This window comes from Callospermophilus lateralis, chromosome 15 (genome assembly GCF_048772815.1).
Source record: "Callospermophilus lateralis isolate mCalLat2 chromosome 15, mCalLat2.hap1, whole genome shotgun sequence".
Taxonomy (NCBI): domain Eukaryota; kingdom Metazoa; phylum Chordata; class Mammalia; order Rodentia; family Sciuridae; genus Callospermophilus; species Callospermophilus lateralis.
The window spans coordinates 42,640,795-42,664,071 of record NC_135319.1 but is presented as its reverse complement, the minus strand read 5'-3'; the positions used below and the strand labels follow the sequence as shown (position 1 = coordinate 42,664,071).

Below are 23,277 nucleotides of genomic sequence, written 5' to 3'. Positions count from 1 at the left end.
GGACAAAGACCTTGACCTCAGGTTCCTTCTCTCCTTGGGGGGTGCTGCTGTTATCAATATGGAGCAGGCCTGGTCATTGTCACTCCCTTTGACCTTGTTCAGGCCACTTAGCCACTTCCTATGCCTTAGTTTCCTTCTCAGTAATAAACAGAGGGTTGAGGACGTTTTTATATCTTAATACCATATAATTTTATTTTAGCCCCTTATTATTTTATCTCCCTTTCCCTTCTCAAAGGCGTCCTCCCTGGCGATCAGGTCCCCTTCTCTCGTTTCTAGCACCTCCCCCTTTTCTTGGAGATCAACCCAGCATCAGTCTGATAATCAGGTCTGCAGGCTGATGCTGTAACCTTCCCTTCCTGTTGGCACTTGGGGAGGCAATTTCTAGAGACCCATCCACCTGTCACACTGAGCTCCAATTTGCCTTGGTGTCTCCACCTCCTGCCGTGCACGGGGATCCTGGCAGATGTGGGTGGGGTGAACAGGGGAGCTGGAGCAATTGTGCAGATAGAGCCCTGACTCAGAGGTCGCAGTATGGAGGGACAGGTGTCTTTCCCCTGCCCTTGGCTGTGTCCTGCCTCCTCCTTGGTGCCCCACCTGTTGAGTCACAGGCCAGTGCACATCTGAGTCCTTACACCCACCTGGCTACTGATGCAGGCCCGGGCCCTGCGTCCGATGAGGTCACACATGTTGATCCTCCCAGAGAAGCAGCAGGGCCCAGCTGCCCTCACCCTCTGACAGGCGCATCAGCTGTTCCAAAAGCTGAGCTGCCTGTCTCCTAGGTTCTGAGTTCCAGAGAGGAGGTAAGTGGCCTGAGGCCCCCTGTAGGATTCCCGGCTGCCTGGATTCCTGGGGAGGAGGTGCATGGGGCGAGCCCCAGCAGGAGAGCGCTTTCACTGCCCTGCATTTCCTCTAGGCACAGGCCCCTTTGTGAGCAGCAGACCGGCCTGGGGGCTGGCAGCGGGACACCCCAGTCTGCATGCTGAAGAAGATGGGTGAGGCTGTGGCCAGAGTTGCACGGAAGGTCAACGAAACGGTGGAGAGCGGCTCTGATACTTTGGGTGAGTGGGGACAGGGCTTTTCCAACTGACCTGTGGAGTTCAGTGTAGAGATGGTCTGGGAAGAGCTGAAGGGGACAGTCTCAGGTGCGCCTAGTCAGGAGGGAGTCATGGACCTTTCCCTGTAGTGGTGGAACCGTGTTAGTCTGTTCCTGCTGGGTCCAGCATATGACACATTTCTTACCATAGGTCATGGCCAAAGAGGTTTAAAAAATGCTAGAAAATGGGGTCTGGGGCTGTGGTTGTGGCTCAGCGGTAGAGCGCTTGCCTAGCACATTCGAGGCGCTGGGTTCGATCCTCAGTACCACATAAAAATAAATAAATAAAATAAAGGTATTGTTGCCAACTACAACTAAAAAAAAAAAAAAAATAGTGCTAGAAAATGGAACCTGAGGCTGGGTGCGGTAGCACACACCTGTAATCAATCCCAGGAACTCAGGAGGCTGAGGCAGGAGGATTGCAGGTTTGAGGCCAGCTTCAGCAAATTAGTGAGGCCCTCAGCAACTTAGACCTGTCTCAAAATAAAAAATAAAAAGGGCTGGGGATGTGGCTCAGTGGTAAAGTGCCCCTAGGTTCAATCCCCAGTACAAAAAAAAAAAAAAAAAAAAAAAGAAGAAGAAAGAAAAAGAAAATGGAGAGTGTATGCTTATCCTTGGACTGCAATGATTCTGAGTGTGTGTACCCCTGGACCAGCTGAAGATACTGGGCCAGCGCTGGCTGAGTAGCCCTTGTGCATGGCCTTGTGCTGGGTGCCTCGGAGTGTTCTCTTGTTGAACTTCCCTGTGATGAATCATACCTGCCGGGTGTGGCCTGCCCCCCCACCTGCAGATGAGGAGAAGATGCAGGAACAAGGCAGAGTGGGCTCTCTTGAGATCGCTCAGCCGGGAGGCTCCTTTGCACTCCCTTTACACTGCTTGAACTGTGTCGTTTGTGCCTTTCTTTTTAACCCAGAGGCACTCTACCACTGAGCTACATCCCCAGCCCATTTTACTTTTTAATTTTTTTTGAAGTCCTCCTGCTCAGCCTCCCATACAGCTGGGATTACAGTTACACACCACCACGCCCGGCCTGCCGCAGGGGTCTTTTGCTTTGCACTGCTCTTAGCCTGGTAGCTGCTCAGGTACCCCAGGACAGACCATCCCGTTTAATCAACAGATACTTATGACAAGGGTCAGCAGGGGATGCTGTGCATCTACCTAGGTGTGTGTACATGAAGGACGTGTGTGTGTGTGTGTGTGTGTGTGTGTGTGTGTGAGAGAGAGAGAGAGAGAGAGAGATTGATCCCTAGAGTGTAAGCACCACTGCAGAGCCACAGCTGTATTCTGGGAACCCAGAGGACAGAGGACTAGGGCAGTCTTTTCTTGGGGATGATCATGCAAATAGTCAGGTGGCTTTGAATTGGCCTTTGGCCTTTGACACAAAGAAAGGAATTCCATAGGCAGGTGTGTGTGTGTGTGTGTGCGCGTGTGCGCGCGCGTGCATGTCTGTCTATGTTTTTCTGTCCATCTGGCAAAGGAGCATTTCTATACTGGTTACTGCCAGAGCAAAGACCCAGACCCTGGCATTTCTGTGAGCAGCCAGGTGTGTCTGGAATGCAGCTCCCAAGGCAGGGGGTGATGGCTCAGGAAGTGGAAGACACTTAGTCTTTTGGATGGGTTTGGTCAGGGTCTCTTCCAGGAAGCCCTCACCCTGACTCCGTTCACCCCTGCTGGCTTCCTGCTCTCTAGCACTCAGCCAGCATCCCTAGAGGTCAGGGACCCTGTGATCTTTTGCTCCTGTCTCCCTGCCCCAGCCGGAGCCCAGCACAGGGTCAGGTGCTGTGTTGGCATAGGGAGGTGCTGGCTGAGCTGAGCCGAGGAGGGCGAGGCGTCTCCTCTACTAGCAGACTGACTTGACGATGACCCTGGCTCTGGAGGGAGCTCTGATGAGCCGCATGGTGGGGAGCTATTGGCTGTGGGCCCTGAGTCAAGGAGCCCTGGATTCTGCACTAGTCTCTGACATGGTTGTGCTTGACCCAGTATTTGAGGCTGACCACCACTGATACTATAGCTGACAGCCAGGCTTTGGCTCTCGGGGGGCCTGGAAGTGAATCCCCACTCTGTCACCTGCTAGCTTAGTACCTTTGCAGATTGCTTAACCCGTCTGAACCTCAGTTTCTTCATCTGTAAAATGAGCTTGGTAATTGTGTCTACCTCATCAGGGTGGTTAGGAGCAATTATAAAGCCTGTAAGGTGCTTGGTATGTAGGCAGCTCAGTAGATGGCAGTGATTATTTTTAATTTTTTCTCATCCCTGAAAACTAGAGGTGGGGCCTAAATCCTGCGTGACACAAACACTACCTCCAGGTGTCAGCCAACCAGGTCTCTCTCTGCTGGGCTAGCTTCTATTGGCGACTTCAGTACAAATTGATAAATCTCTGGGTCGAATCACCTACACCTATGTTAAAATGTCAGAGGTTAGAGGGACACATACAACTCTATCTCATTCAGTTGTGGCAAGGGTACAGGGGCTGCGGGGGTGGGGGGGGAGGCTTCCTGGGGACAGCTATGAGGACACAGGTATCCCAGGCAGTGGGAGGGAGGGAGAGGCCCCTGCCGAGGTGTCACTGCTGCATGGGGCAGAGGGTGAGGGATGGTACCCAGTAGATACACGGCTTGGAAGGCTATGCTAGGGAGTTTGGGCTTCAGCTTCTGTGGACCAGAGATTGTGAACTTGGATGTCCCCATGGGCCCCTTGAGGGTTTCTGTGAACTGGCAAATTGGCAGCTGCCTTGGGTGAGCTGTAGGGGGCGGTTAGGGGAGGGAGTGCCACAGCAGCTCCTCTGCACCGTCCAAGGTCCATGCCCACCAAGGAACTCAAGCCAGGCCTCTGGCTCCCTGCCAGGCCACTAACTGAACAGCACTAGAGCTAGGCCTTTGCCCTACCACGCAGCCCTCGGTGGGTGTGGAAGTTCAGTGAGTGTGGCAAAGCCCTCACCAACCTGCGCGAGCCATGAGCCATGGTGGCCCTGGCTGAAGGTGGAGACGCCCAGGCGGTGGAGACCAGGCCTTTAAAGGTAGGATTGGACAGTAGGGGGCCTTTTTACCTCTGTAGTGGTCAGAGAAGAAGCAAAATATCAGCGCAGGCCACTGTGGGTGCCTAAAGTCCTGACCCTTGGGAAGTAGGGCTGACCAGGCTCATGCAGCCTGGGAGGTCTGTGATCTAAGCAGTCAGTGGGTAGTAGTGCTCTGGGCCTGAGCCCAGCCCACCACCCATGAGATAGAGAACAGCAACGCGTAGGCTCCAAGCTCGGCCATCAGATGGAGCCCAGGTTATAATTCAGAGGAGGAGTGCGACTGGGAGTTCATATAGTCCAGGAAAGTTTTCTGGAGGAGGTGGAAATGGAACTGGCTGATTCAGGATGGTTCCTGTGTGAACCAGCAAACAGTCTAAGCAGCCTCAGCAACCCGCTCCAGACGATGGCTTAGATCAATTTTGTCACAGCTGTACAGTGTCAGTTGTGTAGCCATTAACCACGGTGCGTAACCTTCCAACATATGCTTAAATAAAGACCAGCACATTCTTATATATGATGTGCTTAGAAAAAAAAAAAAGGATCCCAAACTGTGTATATGATAATCTACCAAATATGTTCAATATGTGTATTTATGTAGAAGAGAAAATGAAAGAAAACAAAACAAGATACAAATGAAAATTAGAAAACAATAGTTTGTATTTTATAAATGTTCTGTGATAATGCATTTTTTAAAATTAATTTTTGAAACAAGATCTTGCTCTGTTGCCAAGCTAGGCTTGAATTCGAAATCCTTCTGCCTCAGCTCCTGAGTAGCTGGAATTACAGATGGGCACCATGGTGCCCAGTTCCTCATATTTCTCTTAAAACTAGAGGAGAATAGAGTTTTAAGAAGGACCACCTGGTACTATAGCAGGTGGAAAGAACACAAGTCAGGGGTGCTCATCTGTTTTTTTTTTTTTTTTTGTACCAGGGATTGAACGCACTCAACCACTGAGCCACCCCCCAGCCCTGTTTTATATTTACTGTGAGACAGGGTAGGATTGGACAAGGTAGTTGCTTAGGGTCTTGCTAAGTTGCTAAGGCTGGCTTTAAACTTGCCATCCTCCTGCCTCTGCTTCTGGAGCCGCTGGCATTACAGGTGAGCGCCACCACCCCTGACTTGGGGTGACTTTAAAGTGGGATCATTACAGCAGAAAAGCAGGACGTGGAAAGGCCTAGGAACTGGACCAGGAGGCATGGCTGCCTTGCGTGGAGGCATTGCCGTGGGCCGGGAAGAGAGGAACCAAGCTCACTTGGGCCGCGGTGTTGGATGGCACCTTTGGTACCTTTTAATCCTTTCAAGAGTCCTGTGTTTTCTGACTCTGAGGATTCCTGTCTGTTCATTTATAGAGAACTCCCGGTTACTAGCTGTTGGTGTGTTGCTCTTACCCATCCCTTGAGTCTCTTCTGTCAGGAATCCCTGCAGGCCCTCCTCTGTATCTCCTTTTTTTTTTTTTTGAGGTACAGGGCTTGAACTCAGGGACACTGGACCATGGAGCCACATTCCCCAGCCCTTTTCTTTTCCTTTTTGATTTTTTTTAGTTATAGATGGACACATATCTTCATTTATTTATTTTTATGTGGTGCTGAGGGTTGAACTCAGTGCCTCACATGTGCCAGGCAGATGCTGTACCACTAGGTACAGCCCCAGCCCCAATTCCCCAGCCCTATTTTGTGTTTTATTTTTAGAAACAGGGTCTCACTGAGTTGCTTAGGGCCTCACTGAGTTGCTGAGGCTGGCTTTGAACTTGCCATCCTCCTGCCTCAGCCTCCTGAGCTATGGGATTCCAGGCATGTGCCAAGGTACCTGGCCTCCTTCTGTATCTTCTTGCTTTCTTTGGGCCACAGCTGAGGGATTTCTTCAGGTCTGCCCTCTATTTCACTCTTTGCTTCTTTGTGTTTAACCCACTGAGCCTTCCATTACATTTAAATTTTTTAATTCCGTGTTTTCAAAAGTTCTATTTGGTTCTCTTAATAATCTGAATATGCTCTGGGTTCTCTTCAGATCCAATGAATTTTATGCCTCTTAGTAAAAAGGAATTTGATTTAAAGGAATAACATCATTTCTTTATTAAGTGTTCAACTCTTATTTCTCTAACTATGACTTCTTTGTACTTATCTTTTGGAACTTTACTTCTTCTGTAAAAGAGTGTTCTTAAGGTGCAGGTCTGTTGTCCCGCCGACTCTTGTCACAGTGGGGGTTGTTCTGGGTGAACCTTAGGTAGTTTTGGGCCCTGGGCTCATGTCTTTATTTATTTATTTATTATTTTTTTTTAACTTTATTTTTTTATTTTTTAGTCATACATGACAGCAGAATGAATTTTGACATAAAATACAGACATGGAATGTACACACATCAATCATATTGTCTATTCTGTTCTGCAGCCCTTCCTATCCTCCCGACTCCTCCCCTCTTCTCCCATCCTTTCTCTCTATCCAAACTAATGTGACACACTGTTTTTTCTTTTTCTCATTACAACATCATATACCGTATTCTGTATAACAGTGAGCTTCTCCTTCCATCTTCCGTGTAACTCCCCTTCTCCCTCTTTTTCCCTCCCACCTCTCTTCCCTATTTAGTGGTAGTCTTCCTCTCATGCTCTTACTCTCTATCGCATTTTGAGTCACCCGCCTTATATCAGAGAAGACATTTGGCATTTGTTTTTTAGGGATTGGCTGACTTCACTTAGCATAATCTGCTCTAATGCCATCCATTTACCTGCAAATGCCATGATCTTGTTATTTTTTAGTGCTGAGTAATATTCCATTGGGTATAAATGCCACATTTTTTTAATCCATTCATCTACTTAAGGGCATCTAGGTTGGTTCCACATTCTAGCTATCGTGAATGTGAATTGTGCTGCTATAAACATTGATGTGGCTGTGTCCCTGTAGTATGCTCTTTTTAGGTCTTTTGGGTATAGTCTGAGAAGGGGAATAGCTCGGTCAAATTGTGGTTCCATTCCCAGCTTTCCAAGGAATCTCCATACTGCTTTCCAAATTGGCTACACCAGTTTGCAGTCCCACCAGCAATGTATGAGTGTACCTTTTTCCCCGCTTCCTCACCAGCACTTATTGTTGTTTGACTTCATAATGGCTGCCATTCTTGTTGGAGTGAGATGGTATCTTAGAGTAGTTTTAATTTGCATTTCTCTGACTGCTAGAGATGGTGCCTGGGCTCCTGTCTTGTGGTGCCTCTTCTGTGTAGTCCTAGGTTGAAGGGCTGTCCTTGGAGCTGTGTTTGTGACTGTGCGAGTGACAGCCCAGGAGCCTGTCTTCTCTTGACTTCTTAGCCCTCGGGGTTTCTGGGCCTTAGGGGTAGTGACTCCTCAAACCCTAAGGATAGGCCTGTGATTTCAAGATCTTTGGGGGAGGTGTTTTGTTCAATTCAGTGCCCAGGCCAAGACAGGACAGCTCTCCAGTTGTCAAAAAGGAGATTTCCCCTGGTTTATTCTTTTTCTGAGAAGGTGGTCCTTCAAACCCCAGCTTTTCGCAGGGCTCTTGGCTCCCCACCTCAAGCCAGGCTCAAAATGACATTTCTGGGCCCCTTTGGGCTTTGAAACCTAGGCCCCTGGGTGGCCCAGACTGACCTACCAGCCCAGGGCCTTGGAGCGTCTGCACCCGCCCACCCTCTGCCTCCCAGACTCCTCGGTGGGGCCTGCTCTTATGAAATTCCAGGCATCATTGTAAGCACCTTTCCAGTTTTGACTTTTTTCAAGTCAAAAAAAACCAGAGGCTAATATCTACTGTTGTGCCTGATGTCAACAGAGTTGTCAGGATGACCCAGGTGATGGTGAGGCAGTGGGGACCACCCCCTGGGCCACTTCCCCGGGACAGATGTCCCTTGGTCAGTTCCTCCACTCCTGCAGGGTCTTCCAGAGGGCAGGTCCTGGGCACGTGGCCTGAGGACTGAATCAGTTCTGGTTAAAATGCCTATCATGAGCTCTGCTCCAGAGCTTTGAGATAGAATCTCTGCGGGTAGGACGGGGGTGGCCTGCCATTTAGCCAGCCTCCCAGGTGACTCTCCTGGGCCTTGAGTGCCCTCCTGTCCCCAGGTTCTGTGTCCTTGGAGTCAGTCAACTAAGGATAGAAACTGCTTAGAAAAAAACTGGGCCTGTTCTGAACACGTACAGACTTTGTTCTTGTTATTATTTTCTAAACAAGGCAGTGTGACAATTTATGTAGCATTTATATCATTTAGGTACTGAAAGCAATCTAGAGATTACAGTCTACAGGAGGGGATGTGGGGTTATATGCAACTGCCTGCCATTTTAATTGAGAGACTTGAGCATCCCTGGATTTTGGTATTGGTGGGAATCCTAGAACCAGTCCCCCGTGGATACCAAGAGAGAACTATTTATTTTATCATGGTATCATTTATATAAATCTATTATTTTAAGTGTGCAATCCTGAGCGTTTTGACATATAATCACGTATCACCACATCATGGTCCCAGCCTTTCTAGCACCTCGGAAAATTCCCTCGTGCTCCTTTGCAAACAAATTTGCCTCTGTTCCCTGTACCTGGAAGTGACCCATCTTTTCCCCACCCCTATGTTTTTGCCTTTTTAAGAAATATGCAAGTGGGATCCTGTAGTATACAGCGCCTGAAGCCGGGCTCCTTGTACTTGGGCATATTGTGATTTGTTTGTGTGAATCAATAGGTGGGTTCCTTTCCTTCCCCCTTCCCCCGCTTCTTCTGCTTCTCCCTTGACCCCTGCCCCTTTCCCATACTGGGGATGGAACCCAGAGTCACTTTACCACCAAGCTACATCTCCAGCCCCTTTTATTTTATTTTGAGTCAGGGTCTCACTAAGTTGCCCAGGCTGGCCTTGGGTGACTGGGACTGTGTGCCATGCCTGCACACCTGGCTTAGAGGGTCCCTTTTGGTCTGAGTAGTATTATGCTGCATAGATTACCATCTTCTCTTTACTCATTCATCTGTTGGAGGACATTTGGATCATTTCCAGTTTTTTTCCATCATAAGTTAAAGCCTGTAAATGTTCACATACAGGTGAAGGCAGGTTTCATTTCTCTTGGGCCCATAAGGGGGTAGGATTGCTAGATTGCCTGTGTGAGAGTGTGTTTGGCTATTAGAACCAGCCCCACTCACAGCCAGAGTTCCAATTCCTTCTTGTCCTCTTCAACACTGTTGGGGTTTTTTTTGTACTGAGAATTGAACCCAGGGGCGCTTTACCCCTGAGCCACACTCCCAGCTCTTTTTAATTTTTATTTAGAGACAGGGAATTGCTGAGTTGCTGAGGCTGGCCTTGAACTTGCCATCCTCCTGCCTCAGCCTCCTGAGCCACCAGGATTATAGGAGTGTGTCACCAATGCCCAGCTCTCTTCAACACTCTGTGTGGTTTTTAATTTTATGTGTTCTTTTAGTTGCATAATGGCACCTCCTTGTGACTTTAATTTACGGTTCTTTGATGAAAAATGATGTTGAACGTCTTTTCATGTGCCTCCTGGCCATCTAGCTGTCTTTGATAAAATGTCTATTCAAATCTTTTGGCCATTTCAAAGAATGGGTTTTCTCATTAAGTTGCAAAGTTCTTTATATATTCTAGAGGCAAATTCATTATCAGGTACGTGTTTTGATAGTACAGTTTCCAGTCTCTGCCTTGTCTTTTGTCCTCTTAACAGTGTCTTTTGAAAAGCAAATATTTTTAATTTGGTGGTAAAGTACAATTTATCATTTTTTTTTTCTTTTTTTGGGAGGGGGATACCAGGGATTGAATTCAAGGGCACTTGACCACTGATCCACATTCCCAGCCCTATTTTATATTTTATTTAGAGATAGGGTCTCACTGAGTTGCTTAGGGCCTTGCTAAATTTCTGAGGCTGGCTTTGAACTTTCGATCCTTCTGTCTCAGCCTCCCAAGATGCTGGGATTATAGGCATGGGCCACTGCACCCGCCCCTCATTTTTTTCTTTTAAATACATTTATTTAAACATTTTTTTTCATGTATTATTTTTTAGTTGTAGGTGGACACAATTCCTTTATTTTATGTTTATGCGGTGCTGAGGATTGAACCCAGTGCCCCATGCATGCCAGGCGAGCACTCTACCACTGAGCCCCAGCCCCAGCCCTTAAGTACATTTTAAATACATTTCTTTTAATTTTTTTCTTTTTAATAATACAGCACTTCTGTTGTTATATCCGGGGAATCTTTGGCTGGCTCAAGGTCACAGAGATGTCTTCCTATCAGATCATCTGGGTATTTGGCTATTGGGTAAACATTTTTTTTTAAATTTTATTTTTAATTTTTTAGTTGTAGATTAACACAATACCTTTATTTTATTTATTTATGTGATGCTGAGGGTCAAACCCCGTGCCTTTCAGATGGTAGGCAAGCGCTCTACCACTGAGCCGCAGCCCCGGGCACAGGGTGATTGTGTGGGTCATGTGCCTTCTCTAGAGCTCTGAAGGTACATTCTCGGAGGGAGCGCCTGCAGATGTACATTTGATGAACTTTGCATGAGTTTTCCCGACCTTGAATTTTGAGAATTCCTGGCTTACTATTTACAGTTTGGAGATTTCTGGGCAGGGCTCTGGGTGTGTGTGAGTGTATGTGAGAGAGAATATGAATATGACATGTTCCTGAGAATCAGCAGCTAGTCTGGGAGCCATGAAATCCCTGAGTAGGGAGACCAGGGCTAGTGAGGGGTAAGGTGATGTGTGGTTATATCCCCCCTCCACACCTGCTCTCTCCCAGGCTCACCTGCACTTCAGCCAAAGTGCTGTTGTCCTAGACCCGCCAGCAGGTGGCACCCTTTCACCATCCCAGCAGGCGACAGGAACCTGAGCCCTGACCAGGTTGTTGGTGGGGGAGTGCCAGGTCCTCACAAGGGCATCCCCTCCCGCCAGCTCACTTCCTATATTTACACTTCAAGATGACCCTGCAGGGATGTGATCTTACAACCTGCTTTTTGGAACAAGGGTACTTAGAAAAAGAGAGCATTCAGGAAGCAATTTAATACCCGATAACTGGATCATAACTGCCTTCTTAATTAAAAAATCCACTTCTTGCTGGGCACCTTGGTGCACACTGTTATCCCAGCAGCTCAGGAGGCTGAGGTAGGAGGATTGTGAGTTCAAAGCCGGCCTCAGCAACACAGTGAGAACTTAAGCAACTCAGTGAGACCTTGTCTCTAGATAAAAATACAAAATACGGCTGGTGATATGGCTCAGTGGTAAAGTGCCCCTGGGTTCAATCCTTGGTACCCCCCAAGATAAATAAATAAGCAAAAAAACTCAATTAAACACACATTGAGTACCTGCTGTGTTTGCTCTGCCCAGGGCACCTGCTTGCAGAGTGTCCAGTCTGGAGGGGGAAGCAGACCACTCTGTCTGTCTGTCTCTCACACATACACTGAGGAGGACGAGTGGCCAGGGCTTCAGCAGGAGCAGTTTGTCTGCCTTGTTGAGTGGTGGCCTTGGCCTTGGTCGAGGCTTGTTGGCCTGCAGTTCTAGGGCAAAGGAGGAAGCTGTCACCTGGGGGGCGTGGAGGGTGTGGACCTGGGGAGTCCTCAGGGTCAGCCAGGTGATGTAGGCCGCTTACACACCTGCATGTCCCTTACCTGTAGGTGTTTTGTGGGCACAGGGGAGAGATGGACTCCCAGGGCAGCCCCCAGACATGGGGCTCCTCTCTCTGCTCCCCACTAGGGTTGAATTCTTGGCTCCGCCATCTTGCTCCCTGCCTCTCCTGGGGCTGCAGGCTGCGGGTTGGCCAGGCAGGGAAGGGGGACAGAGATATATACCCACTGCAGAGCCCCCTGCTGCTTTCCCAAGGGGAGAGCCCTCTCCCAGCCCTGCTCCATGTGGTACGATGTCAGGGGTCACCAGAAACCTTCTTCTTAAAATGCCATCTTTAGACACGGTCTCTGGATTGAGGGTCCTGGGAGGCCAAGAATGACCCTCCACGCCATCTCTCCTGTGAGGGCTTTTCTATTGTGAGGGCTCAGTATTTATTTGAAAGGCAGGCTTTGAGTCTCTGGGCGGGCCTTTCTGTGTCCTGACACTGTTGAGCCTTGGGCTGAATTGCTGGTGGTGGGGGCTGTCCTGTGGTGGGGTGTTCAGCCACTTCCCCAGCCACTGCCCCCCACTGCTGGTTGTCTTCGTCCGTCTGTCCAGGCTGCCTAGCACAGCACCATGGATTGAGTGGCTTATACACAACAGAAATGTACTTCCCGTGGTTCTGGAGGCTGGGAAGTCCGGGACCACGGTGCCAGTAGATTTGGTGTCTTGGAGAGGTTTTATTCCAGCTATTTTCTTGCGGGGTAATCTGACAGTGCAATGGGGGAGGGACCTCTCTGGGGTCTCTCTTCTGAGGCTGCTAGTCCTGTGTTTGAGGGTCCCTTCACAACCTACTCACGTCCCCAAGGCCCATCTCCAAAGGCCATCCTTTTATGAATTAGGTTCCAACTGATGAATCTGGGGGAGCACCATTCTGTCTGTAGCCCTAGTAGTACCCCTCCCCTAGTTGTGACTACCAGAGTTGTCTCCAGACAGTACTAAGTGCCTCCAGGGGGCAAAATGGCCCTGGCTGAGACCCCTCTCTAGGAGGCCAGCCTGTAAGCTGTTAGCACGGGCCTGGTGCTGGCAACTCTGCAGGGCAGGCTTCTGCCACGTGGAGTTTGGTGAGCTGCAGGAAGACAGCTGCTCTCTCGTAGGAAGGGCTTCCACCTAGAGGTTAGCAGTTGGGGTCCCAGACCGCAGGCTGACTCCCAGCTGATGGGCCAGGTTCCCTTCTGTAAAACATGGGACCCCAGCCCTGGCCGGCTGCAGCTGTCTCTGTGTTAACCCTCGATGGCTTCCCTCCACCATGCGGCCAGCGCAGTGGTTTCATTAATGAGGTTCTTGGCATAAAATTTAGCTAGTGAGATCGAAATAAACACACAGACTTGGTTACCTTTTTCTATGACCAGGTCCCAGATGGCTCCCCTCTGTGGTTTGTACCTCTAACCGCCCGGCAGGGCAGCAAGGATTACTCAGGGCTAGCAGGAGAGAGAGAGAGCGAGCACGCCAGGGAGTAGCCTTTTATTGGGGAACAAGAAATTCAGGGGATAATTCCATCCAATGAAGGTTGAAGGGGGGCCGCACTCCAAGGTCAGGGTCAGTGATTGGGCCTCCGGGGTCAGTGGTCAGTCACACCCCCACACAGACAGGTTCTCTCAACAGGAGAGGGCCGGGAAAGCTCCGACACAGCCAGAGCGCCTCAGACCCTGACCGGGAGTCACCCAGTCACGTGTGAGAATGGCTCCCGACACTTCCCCTTACAGAGTAAAGCCCAAACTTGTACCACAGAGCCTCAGGCCTGCTGGGCGGGGTGGCGCAGGCCTGTAACCCCAGCAGCCCAGGAGGCTGAGGCGGGAGGGCTGCAGGTTCAAAGCCAGCCTCAGCAACTTAGTGAAACTGTAAGCACCCTAGTGAGACTCTGTCTCAAAATATAAACTTAAAAAGGGCTGGGGATGTGGGCTGGAGTTGTGGCTCAGTGGCAGAGCACTTGCCTTGCACATGTGATGCACTGGGTTCGATCCTCAGCACCACATAAAAACAAACGAAATAAAGATACTGTGTCCATGTATGACTAAATAATATTAAAAAAAAAAAAAAAAGGTCTGGGGATGTGGTTCAGTGGTCAAGCACCCCTGGGTTCAATCCCCAGTACCAAAAAAACCCTCAGGCCTTTGCGATGCTGCTCCCTTTGTGGAGGGCTCCCCTCTCTGGGCCCCCTGTGGCTGAGCCCTTCTCAGGTTCTGAGGCCCAGCCTGATTTTTGGCCAGGTCTCCCAGACCTTCCCCTTTAAGTGTGCTTCATCCAATCATGTTTCTTTATAAAGCTATAAAAATTTATGTACTTACAGGAAAGTCCATAAGTTCATTGTTGAATAGAACGGTGCAGCGCTCAGCAGCGCCACCACCCAGGTGTAGACACAGACCATGAGCAGAAGCTCCTCCTGTGTCCTGTGTGATGAGCCTTCCCCGTCCTTGCTTTAGTTTTATCATGTGTGTCTGCGTCCCTGTGTCCTGTGTGATGAGCCTTCCCCGTCCTTGCTTTAGTTTTATCATGTGTGTCTGCGTCTCTGTGTAGTCGAGTTTGTGTTGTTTTTACGCTCCATGCGCATGGATTTGTAAGGCATATAGCTCTGTCTGTTTACTGCTCCGCCTTGTGATTTTGAGAAGCCTCCATGGGGGCACTTGTAGCCGTATTTGTTCACGGTTGTATGATATTCTACAGTGTGCACAAACCCCAGTCACTCAACCCATGCCACTGTTGGTGGACGCGCCATGCTGCTGTGACCGTCCCTCGCGCACCCCTGGAACACGTGTGCAGTGTGCACCCGGCTCTGGGTGGTGAGTGCCCCTGGGGAAGGCGTCATTCAGCCTGGGCTCTGGCTACACGTGTGGCACGGGGCACAGGGAGAGCTGGTGCGGTCCATGCCCAGTGGGTCTGCAGAGAGTGGCCTGCGGGTTCTGTCCGTGGCTGCAGAGGCAGTCAGTAAACTCTTGGGGGGACCAGGGGGTGTGAGCCTGGCAGGATGAGCCAGTGCAGAGAAAGGGACGTAGGGGACACCTGGTGTGTGTGTAGGCGTTATTCAGAGGCAAAGAGCCAGTTGGAAAGGAAAATCAGTGGAGCTTTCAGGGAATCGGACAGCTTCAATGACAGAGATAGGCCCCGTGTGCAGCCGGTGAGGCAGAGGGGCAGGGCCTGGCCTGGGATGTGCGATTAGTGCCAGCTCTCCCCTGGGGACCTGGGGCGCTCTGACTGCTTCTGGACTGGACGCCAGAGCAGCTGGTGCCTGCAAAAGTGGATGCCAAGCGCCATGTCCCCGTGTTGGGGGTACAGAGCGCACTGTTCAGGAGCGAGGAGAGGGCCGGGTGGGGCTTCTGGCAAACCCTGCCCCCTAGGCCTGGGTCGAGTCTTACCTCCTTGTTCCCTGGTCACTGTAGGACTCAGTGGGAGCCTGTGTGGACCCCGCAGCCTCAGGGACAGGAGGAGCCATGGCGGGAAGGGGATCAGCTTGATGACAGCCTGTGGCCCTGGGAGGGAGGAAGAGCAGACGTTCCCAGGGATATGGAGAGAGCGGGTGGCTCGGCGGTGGGGCACCCGGGGTCCGTCCCAGCCAACTCAAAAGCACAAAGCAGGAGTGGGGTGAGTGGCTGAGCCCCAGCACAACTGGCCTGTTCCTTGGGTGTCTGTCTCCTGCCAGGCTGCGGGTGCAGGTGACCTGGGGTGCCCTTACAGACTGGGTGAAGGAATTCCTGGTCCCATGGGCCCGACCCTCAGTTCTCCCTGCCTCACTCTTCTGTCTGCGGAAATTGCCCCAGGTGGGAGAACCGGCCTGACCTGAGCGGTCTCCCGGGGAGCCCCACGGATGGTGACAGTCCCTTCACAGGGAGGAGGTTGAGACCCACAGGGTGCAGTGACTTTGGAACCCGGAGACAGGTCACTGGATGGTTGGACAGTCGCTTCGGTTGTGCGACACTTGCAGAACGGAGTGTGAGCTGGGGAGGACTGAGTCCTGCCTTCGCTGTCTTGAACGGTGTGCACACGCGACATCAGTTAAGCAGCCACACTGACGGGTTTGCATGGTGACATTGCTGTCAAACCTTAAAGGAAGAATTGGGGGGTAGGCTGGCAGCAGGGGACAGGAGTGGGGGCAGTCTAGGTGAAGGGTCTGTGTGGGCAGAGGCTGGGCGGCCTTGAGTGGAAGGCTCCTGTGGGGAGGGGAAGGGCTGTGACATAGGAGGGTAGAGGTGGGCACGCAGTGTCACCCTGACTGCCATAGGGCAGAGCCTCAGTTGCTGGTTTGTGATGTTGCTGGTTGGTGCAGTGCACAAGGTTTGGGATCTGAAGAGGGTCTGGCTGGGCACAGTGGCACACGCCTGTAATCCCAGTGGCTCTGGAGGCTGAGGCAAGAGGATCACCAGTTCAAGGCCAACTTTGAACTCAGCAACTTAGTGAGGCCCTAAGCAGCTCAGTGAGACCCTGTCTCTAAATAAAATATAAAAAGGAGGGGGCTGTGGCTGTGGCTCAGCGGTAGCACACTTACCCGGCATGTGTGTGAGGCACTGAGTTTGATTCTCAGCACCCCATATAAATAAATAAAATAAAGGTCTATCAACAACTATTAAAAAAATATAAAAAGGGCTGGGAACGTGGCTCCGGGGTCGAGTGCCCCTGGGTTCAATCTCCAGTTCCAAAAGCAAAGTAAAGTAAAACAAAACAAAGAGGATCTGAGGACTGAAAACTCAGAGAGTCAAAATGACCTCTGAGTAACACTAAGAGCTCACATTTATTTAATACCCCCCGGGGGCCAGGCCGTCCCCGCTGCTCACCGTGCATCTCCTTCCAGCCCCACAGCGGCCTTGTGATTTAATCATCCACCAGCTGTAAAATGGTCCCTCCCATTTTACAGATGAGGAAACCGAGGCAGAGAAGGTCTAAGCGACTTCTCCAAGGCCACATCTACCAAGTGCCGGCAGGGAGGGGGTTAAACCCAGGCCCTCAAGGGCAGCGGAGGCCACTGTTTTGCTGGCTGGGAGCCAGGTGACGTGGCTGGTTTGTGACTAGCAAACCCATGTTGTAGTGAAATATGTGTCTTCAAGCCTGGAGTCACACACACCGTCTGAGTTCAGGAAGTTAAATGAGTGCGTGAGCCGCCTCTGCTGTCCCTGATCTGGGTGGTGATGAGAGTCTCTGGTGGTTTCTGAGGACAGTGACGGAATCGGGGTTTAGGAAGGTCACTGCAGGACATGACACGGACGTGAAGCAGCTTCGGGGAATCCAGGGAACAAACGATCTGGTGCCTTCGTGGGGTGGGGCTGTGGGCGGAGACCCAGGACAGTGGCTGCCCGTGGCCGGGGGCAGCTGGGTGGCTGTCTGCTCACGCAGTCTGAAACCTGGTCATGTTTCACCGGAATAGAGACCTCTGGGCCATCTGGGGTGGATAGGTGGATTCCAATGAGCTGGGGCCCCCAAGGGACACCAGTGAAGCGCATAGCAGGGGACTGGACAGATGGCCCTGTCTGCTGGAGCCGGAGATTCTGCAGAAGAGCCCCTGCCCCAGTGGCCTGCCCCAGGTGTCTCTGGCGCTTGGAGCAGCATGTTTGGAGGGGGGAAGCACAACAATATTGTTTGAAATTGCATGGGTAGTTGGGCATCTTGAAAAAGTGTGTGTTGGCAGAATAAAAATGCACGACCACAGGGAGACTGCCAAGTAGATAATTCTGTCGCATTAAAAGCTTGCATTGCTCAAGTGTGAAGGTTCTCGCCTTGGGGAGGTGATTTAACAAGGCCAAGGAGTTTATTAAAACCAGAATTCTGACGGAAATGTAAACATGGCTCTGATGAGGTGGCGGGGGACAGAAGTGCATGCTGGGGGCGGACTAGCAAAGCCAGTCATTCTGGCATCGGGCCCCCAGCAAACCCTGAGCTGCGGGTGTGGTCACACATACACAATGAGCAATCTGTCATCTGCTGCAGAGGTTAGGGGGTGGCGATTGCTTCTCAGGGACAGGTGCAGCCGAAGATCAGTAGCCTCCTGATGAGGGGGAAGTTAAGATCCTTTTAATTGGCATCTGCTTGGTCTTGGATGACTGCGTTTTGCTAAGATGCACATTTTTGTCGTGTTCCGATTCATCCCCAGGGTCCCTTGTTTGGTCAGGTTGTTTCAGGCAAATGTTCATTCACTGTGGGCCGCCGCTGTGCCTTTCTGTGCACCGCCCTGCCACCAGGATGGGACAGGTTGGGCGAATGAGCGAGGAGGGAGGGAGGGAGCTCACTAGGGCGCGGGCAGCTGTCCCATCAGCTGTTGTGCTTGCTGTTACTTCGTCTGAATCATCCTCTCCTCGCATCTTGCCATGCCCTGTGCTAAATGTCCCTCCCTCTCCAAAAGCCCTCCCTGGCCACCCTGGTAAGGTTTGTCCCGTCTCCACCCCTGTGACCTGCTGTCCCATGATACCGTTTGGTTTCCTGGGGGCAGTAGTCACCGCACAGCCTTCCCCCGGGTACCCGTCTCTGTTCGCTGCTCTTCTTCGTTGCTAAGCATGTGCTCCTGGCGGGCCAGCTCCGTCTGGCTCACCGTCCTTCCTCGGACAGTGCCAGCTGTACTGGGTGCCTATATTCGTCAGGAGAATGACTCTACCTGATTTTCCCAGCAGCCCTGGAGAGGTGGGGTTTGGCATCATCCAGAGAAGGGGAGCTGGAGCTCTGTGGTCTGCAGGGGTTTGCCTAGAGTCTCACAGCCGGCAAATCTTGTGCTGGAATTTGAACTTGAGTTTCACGCTCTCTTAAATATGCAATCCCTCTCAGTGGGACCCAGTTTCTGCCCTCGAGGACTTCTCTGTCCTGCCAGGAAAAGCAAGACAAATGCATTCATAACTGTCATGCTCATTCGGTGGAAGAAAAAAACAAAACAAAGCAAAAACCCTCACATAAGCGACAACTGGACAGGGCCCTCACAGAGCCAGTGAAAATGCCACTAGAGGTTCAGTTACCTTCGCCAGGCATTTCACAGATAGGGAGTGTGAGGCCCTGACAGTGACCTGTCCAGTGACTTGATGAATGAAGGGTAACAGCAGACCAGAATCTGGGTTCCTCAAGAGGAAAGCAAGCTCCATCTTTTTACTTGCTGTGTGACTCTGAGCAAACTCTTAACTTCTCTGAGCCTTAATTTCCTTATGTTTCCTCAGAAGTGGTTGCCAGGACTACATAAAGTGACAGTGTTGCCTGCTTTTATTCTTGAAGATGACCTCAGGGCCACTCCAAGGTCTGGGTTGACCCCATGGCCTCTACTTGGGCCAGCTGAGGTCCCTTCAGAGCTGTTGGTGGCCACGCTGTTGGCATGAGGGTGGCTGCTGTTTTGATTCCCTTTTGTGTTTGCCGTGAGTCGTTGATTAAATTAAAATAACCTAATGTCAAATATGTCGTTTGATTTTGCACTGGGCGTGGAATTAACTTTTGTTTTAAATTAAATGTTGGGTGGTTTTGTCTTCATATTGTCATCTGGCTTGCCAGGAAGGACAGGATATTTTTGGAAAGTTCTGGATCCCATGCTCACACCTGTGGTTGTCCCCTTGTCCTGAGATGACTAAGTGCCCTGCCAGGTGGCCTCATCCCCAAGGCAGGACGGGCCCAAGGCACCTCTGCCATGAATTCCCAAGCCCAGGCCGGATCTTTGCGCCTTGCAGCGATGTTTCCTGTGGACTGTCTGCAGGCACCTTGCCAAGCACCGTGCAGACATTTCATTTCATGCTCACAACAACCTTGTCGTGGGATCGTCTTGTCCTCGTTTTGTTTTAGTCCTGCTCATGTAACATAAAACTCCCATTTTAAAGTCTGTTTTAGAATATTCACAAGATTGCTGAGCATCACCACTGTCTGGTTCTGACCCATTTCCATCCTCCCTAAGGAAACCCTTTGCCCATTGGCCGTCGTTCCCCATCCCCCTCGGCCCTGGCCACCCTTCCTGTCTCCTCTCCTCTCCTGGATGTTTCACAGAAATGGGGTCAGCCGGTATTGGACCTTTTGTGACCTGCTTCTCTCACTTGACCCAGTGTTTTGATTTTGTCACCTGTGTGAGGATGGCACTCCTGTTCTGGGGAAGTGGTATGCCATTGAAGGTGTCTCCCACGAAGGTTCCTGCATTGGGCAAGAGAAAAGAACCGGGTTTCAGCCCGGCGCGGTGGTGCCTGTCATCCTAGTGGCTTGGGAGCTGAGGCAGAAGGATTGCAAGTTCAAAGCCAGCCTCAGTAATTTAGCAAGGCCCTAAGCCAATGGGTGAGATCCTGTCTGTAAATAAAGTATATAAAAGGGCTGGGGACCTGGCTCCACGGTTAAGCGCCCCTGGGTTCACTCCCTGTACGGCACCTGAATCTGCACCTTAGCAGGAAACCTGCGTCATGGTTCCGGAGGTGCCGACGGAGGTGGCGTTCACCCCGGCTGCACGTCAGAGTCACCTGGGGGAGCTTTGAAAACCCGTGATTCCCAAGATCCAGACTCTGCTAACTGAGTCCCCCGCTGTGGGAGGATACTGTGGCATCAGGGTCAATCTGTCCTTTCAGTGCCTGGCCATGTCACTTTGGCAACCGCCGGGATCTTGAGACGGTGGGCTAGAGCCCGGCCTGTGATGGAGCTGAGGGCCGAGGGCCATGGGTGACAAAGCCGGGACCCTGACAATCCTCACCAGCTCTTCAAGTCTCAGTCCGTCCTTGGCGTGCCAGCGCTCATAGGACCCCACCCTGAAGCAGGAGGACCGGTCTGCTCATTGGAAACGCACGAGCCCTTGTTTTTTTGCCAAGCAGCAAACCATCCCAGGAGAGTTACATACCCCAGGAAGCCGGGTAGACTGTGGTTAGGGGCACACCCGGAGGCCCAGCTCTGCCTCACACTAGCCAAGGCCAGCCGCTCTGTGTCTGTGTCACTATAGAAAACAGGAATGGTGACGATCCATCTCCTGGGGTGATAAGGAGTCCATGAGTTAATGCAGATGGCGCTGAGCGCTGGGGCTTGCAGACAGAAAGCCCCTTGGAAACGTTCTTTATTATTTCATGACTGGGTGACCTTGGATAAGTCATGTGACGTCGAGCATGTTGTGTCATTTTTCTGTAACTCAGTTCATTGTCTGTTAAATAGGGACGAGCCTGGTGGTGATCTCATAGAGAGATTTCAGGGAGTCAAGGAAATAATAAGTCCGAAGCTGAGTGTGGTTTCCGGCCCCCTGGCCCGCAGCTAGCATCCGTGGGCAGGGGCAGCGGTTAATGTTGAGCTGAGGTGGGCGCAGGAGAAGCCTCTGCTGGCCGAGCTGGGCAGGTCCTGCTTCTCAAGTGGAGCATCTGGAAGGATCCGATTGAAGGTTCTGGGATTATTATTATTACTTTTTTGTACCAGGGATTGAACCCAGGGGTGCTTAACCCCTGAGCCCCCTCCCCAGTCCTTTTATATTTTATTTAGAGACAGGGTCTCCCTGAGTTGCTTAGGGCCTTGCTAAGTTGCTGAGGCTGGCTTTGAACCTGCGATCCTCCTGCCTCAGCCTCCTGAGCCACTGGGATATCAGGCGTGCACCCCCGTGCCCTGCTCTGGAATGTTTTTGCCTATAGAAGTTTATGTGTTGTGTGGGTGCCAGCAGCTGGGGCTGGGGAGATGGGGTTGTTTAATAAGGGTAGAGGTTCATTTTTGCCATATGCAAAAGTTTTGGAGATTGATATTACAAAGATGCTTAAAAATGGTAAGGAAGTAATTTTTTAAAGAGATGGAGATGTAATTTTTTTTAGAGCAGTTTCAGGTTCCTAGCAAAACTGAAGGTGCCGAGTTCCCATACCCCCACCTCCACGTCACAGCTTCCCTGCCATCAACACCGGCCGTGATCACCTGCCCAGACACATCCTTGCCACCACGAGGCCGTGGTTTACATCCAGGGTCACTGTGCTGTTGTACATTCCGTAGGTTTGGGAGAATGTGTAATGACACGTGTCCACCATGTTAGTATCATAGAGTATTTTCACTGCCCCCCAAACTTTGTGCTCTGCCTATTCACCCCTCTGTCCCCCACCCTGGACCCCTGGAAAGCCTGATAGGATTCTAAATCTTTGTTATGTGCATTTTATCACAGTTAAAAAGAAAGTTTGGCTGGACGTGGTGGCTCAAGCCTGTAATCCCAGCAACTGGGGAGGCTTAGGGAGGAGGATCGAAAGTTTGAGGCCAGTCTCAGCAACTTAGTGAGACCTTGTCTCAAAATAAAAAGTAAAAAGGGCTGAAGATGGGGATCAGGGGTTAAGCACTCCTGGGATCAATTCCTGATACAAAAAAAGATAAAAATTAAGTCGACAATGTCCTCCATGCTCATGGGTGTAAAGGATGGCCGTTGGGGGGGCAGATACACCGTGTGGGGTGGGGAGGGTGGTAGGACAGTGATGGTGGGGGGTGGCTGCTCTGGTTTGAATATGGTCTAGGTGTCTCCCCAAAGGTTCGTGTGTCGAAGGCTTGAGCCCCAGGGAGGCAGTGGAGGTGGTGGGACCCTTAAGAGCTGGGCCAGTGGGAGGTCGCTGGGTCACTGGTGGCGAGCCTGGGAAGGGGTTGCGTTCTCCTGGGGCCCTGGACTAGTTCCAGCAGGAGGGTGGTTCCTCTCCCTGCGCCCTGGCTTCTGGCCAGCCCCACGTGCACTCCTGCTGTCCTCATGCCTCCACTGTGAGGGCCTCCCCAGCACCAGAGCCCTCAGTCGCTGCCTGCAGGCTGACGAACCTCTTTGCTTTATACCAAGGACCAGCATTAGAGAGTTCATTACAGTAACAGCAACTTGACGCAGACCGGGGCAGTTATCAATGTAGTTTATGAAGAGCTCTCTGACAGCTCGAGCCATTCTGTGGAGGGGCCGTGGCGCCCTGTCTGCAGTGTTGGAGGGGGGCTCTTTGCCCTCCAGTGGAGACGGGGAATCTCAGGTCTCAGGTTGCAGGCTTCATCATTCAGTATTTCTCAGTTTTGCCTATTGATGAGAATCATCTGGGGATACATGTCAACAAATTCCTTGGCACATCCCCAAAGCATCCACTGAATCTCTGGGGGAGAAGGCAAGAACCAGCCTCTCTAGAGGAACTTTTTTGATGTTGTTTTTTTGGTACTGGAGATTGAACCCAGGGCACTGTACTGTGGAGCCACATCCCCAGCCCTTTTTTACATTTTATTTGGAGACAGGGTCTCCCTGAGTTGCCTAGGGCCTTGCTAAGTTCCTGAGGCTGGCTTTGAACTCGCGATCCTCCTGCCTCAACCTCCCAAGCTGCTGGGATTACAGATGTGCACCACTGTGCCTGGCTCCATAGGGTTTTTACTGGGAGTTTGGGAAACTTGGGCTAAATGCTCTCTAGTTTCCTCCTAATCCTTAGATTACATGCGGAAAGATTTCTTATGGATGTGGTCACGCTGGCCAGTTTCTTCCTGTAACCCTGACAGCTTTTTTTTCTTGACCACGCCACAAGCCCATCTGAGCCCCGAATCTTGTTGGCTGGGGCCCCGTGACCCTCTCTGCCTCTGTGTTGGGTCCTGCCACCAGGCCCACCTCCCAGGGGGACTGGCAGGGGTCGGAGTTTGTTTGTCTGAGTCAGGCGCGAGCTCGGCCCCAGTGGTGCTCGCTGCCCGAGTGGCGCTCGCTCTGGCTGGGTTCTGCCCG

At 51.2% G+C, this 23,277-nt stretch overlaps 1 protein-coding gene across 3 annotated transcripts in view; it reads left to right on the top strand.

The window, feature by feature from the left end:
• Positions 1-23,277, top strand: part of Lrrc20 (leucine rich repeat containing 20) — a 71,844-nt gene that overhangs the window by 3,536 nt on the left and 45,031 nt on the right. For 2 of the 3 annotated variants that reach the window (XM_077105352.1, XM_077105351.1), the window contains exon 2: positions 914-1,058. The exons of the other annotated variant lie outside the window; for it this stretch is intronic. In XM_077105352.1, coding sequence (XP_076961467.1) covers positions 977-1,058 — 82 coding nt within the window. In that variant the 5' untranslated portion in view covers positions 914-976. The remainder of the gene's footprint in view (positions 1-913; positions 1,059-23,277) is intronic. 3 annotated transcript variants of the gene reach the window in all.